The 1112-nt window shown below is 56.2% G+C and overlaps 1 protein-coding gene across 1 annotated transcript; it reads left to right on the top strand.

Annotated features, from left to right (window-relative positions):
• Positions 1-8: 8 nt before the first annotated feature.
• On the top strand, positions 9-944 carry LOC21383690 (universal stress protein PHOS32; the record flags this gene model as incomplete). The annotated part of the gene is made up of 1 exon (XM_010114784.2): positions 9-944. A coding segment is annotated over exon 1 (784 nt), but the record flags the coding sequence as incomplete, so codon positions are not given.
• Positions 945-1112: the final 168 nt, after the last annotated feature.

Genomic DNA, 1112 nt, shown 5'->3' with positions numbered 1-1112 from the left:
AAAAAAAAAAAAGGTGCCACTCTCAGCATTTCTCCTTGTTTTTTTTGTTGCTTTCTGTTATTCTCTCTTCCACACTCCACTTCCCAAAACCTCTCTCTCTCTCTAACTTTGATCGAAAAAACCGAAAACCCAGAAAGAGAATCAAATATCATCACCACAAATGCATTCTCAGAACCACCAACAATCTCCACTTGACCCCTCCGACCCCCAACTCCCCACCATCAAAATCCACCACCCTCCCTCTCCCCGCCACCACTCGTCCTCCTCTTCCGCCTCCGCCGGAGTTCCGGTGGCCACTCCCACCCCCACCGCCGGCGCCCGCCGCAGGATCGGAGTCGCCGTCGACCTCTCCGATGAGAGCGCCTACGCCGTCCGCTGGGCTGTCCACCACTACATCCGCCCCGGCGACGCCGTCATCCTCCTCCACGTTAGCCCCACCTCCGTCCTCTTCGGCGCCGACTGGGGCTGCATCGACCTCGCCATCGCCACCGACGACGACGGAGAGGCGGCGGCGACCGCCACCCCGACCAAGCGCAACGCCAAGCAGAAGAAGCTCGAGGACGACTTCGATGCCTTCACGGCCTCCAAGGCTGCCGATCTCGCCAGGCCGCTAAGGGAGGCGCAGATTCCGTACAAGATCCACATCGTCAAGGACCACGACATGAAGGAGCGGCTGTGCCTGGAGGTGGAGAGGCTTGGGCTCAGCGCCGTCATCATGGGGAGCCGAGGGTTTGGGGCCGTGCGCCGGGGAAACGACGGGAAGCTCGGGAGCGTCAGCGATTACTGCGTTCATCACTGCGTTTGTCCCGTTGTTGTCGTGAGGTATCCGGAAGATAAGGACGACGGTAATGACGGCAGCGATGGCGGCGCCGCCGTGCTCGCCGCGAAGAACGAGGAAGATGAGGCCGTGATCAAGCCCGTGGAGAAGGAGAAGCATCTAAAAGGTTTGGGAATTCAACTCTTGATGTTGCAAATTGCGTTGCTTTTTCGCAAATTTTGTGATTCTTCGTTTTGCTGAGTTTCATTTCGTTGGTTCTTGATGTCGTTTGTTGATAGTAAGAAAATTTATTGTCAATTGTGTTTGTTCTGAGTTTGTTTCTGGTTGGTGCTTT

Source organism: Morus notabilis, unplaced genomic scaffold (assembly GCF_000414095.1).
Source record: "Morus notabilis unplaced genomic scaffold, ASM41409v2 C11376004, whole genome shotgun sequence".
Lineage (NCBI taxonomy): Eukaryota > Viridiplantae > Streptophyta > Magnoliopsida > Rosales > Moraceae > Morus > Morus notabilis.
This window is presented reverse-complemented; position numbering and strand designations above follow the sequence as displayed.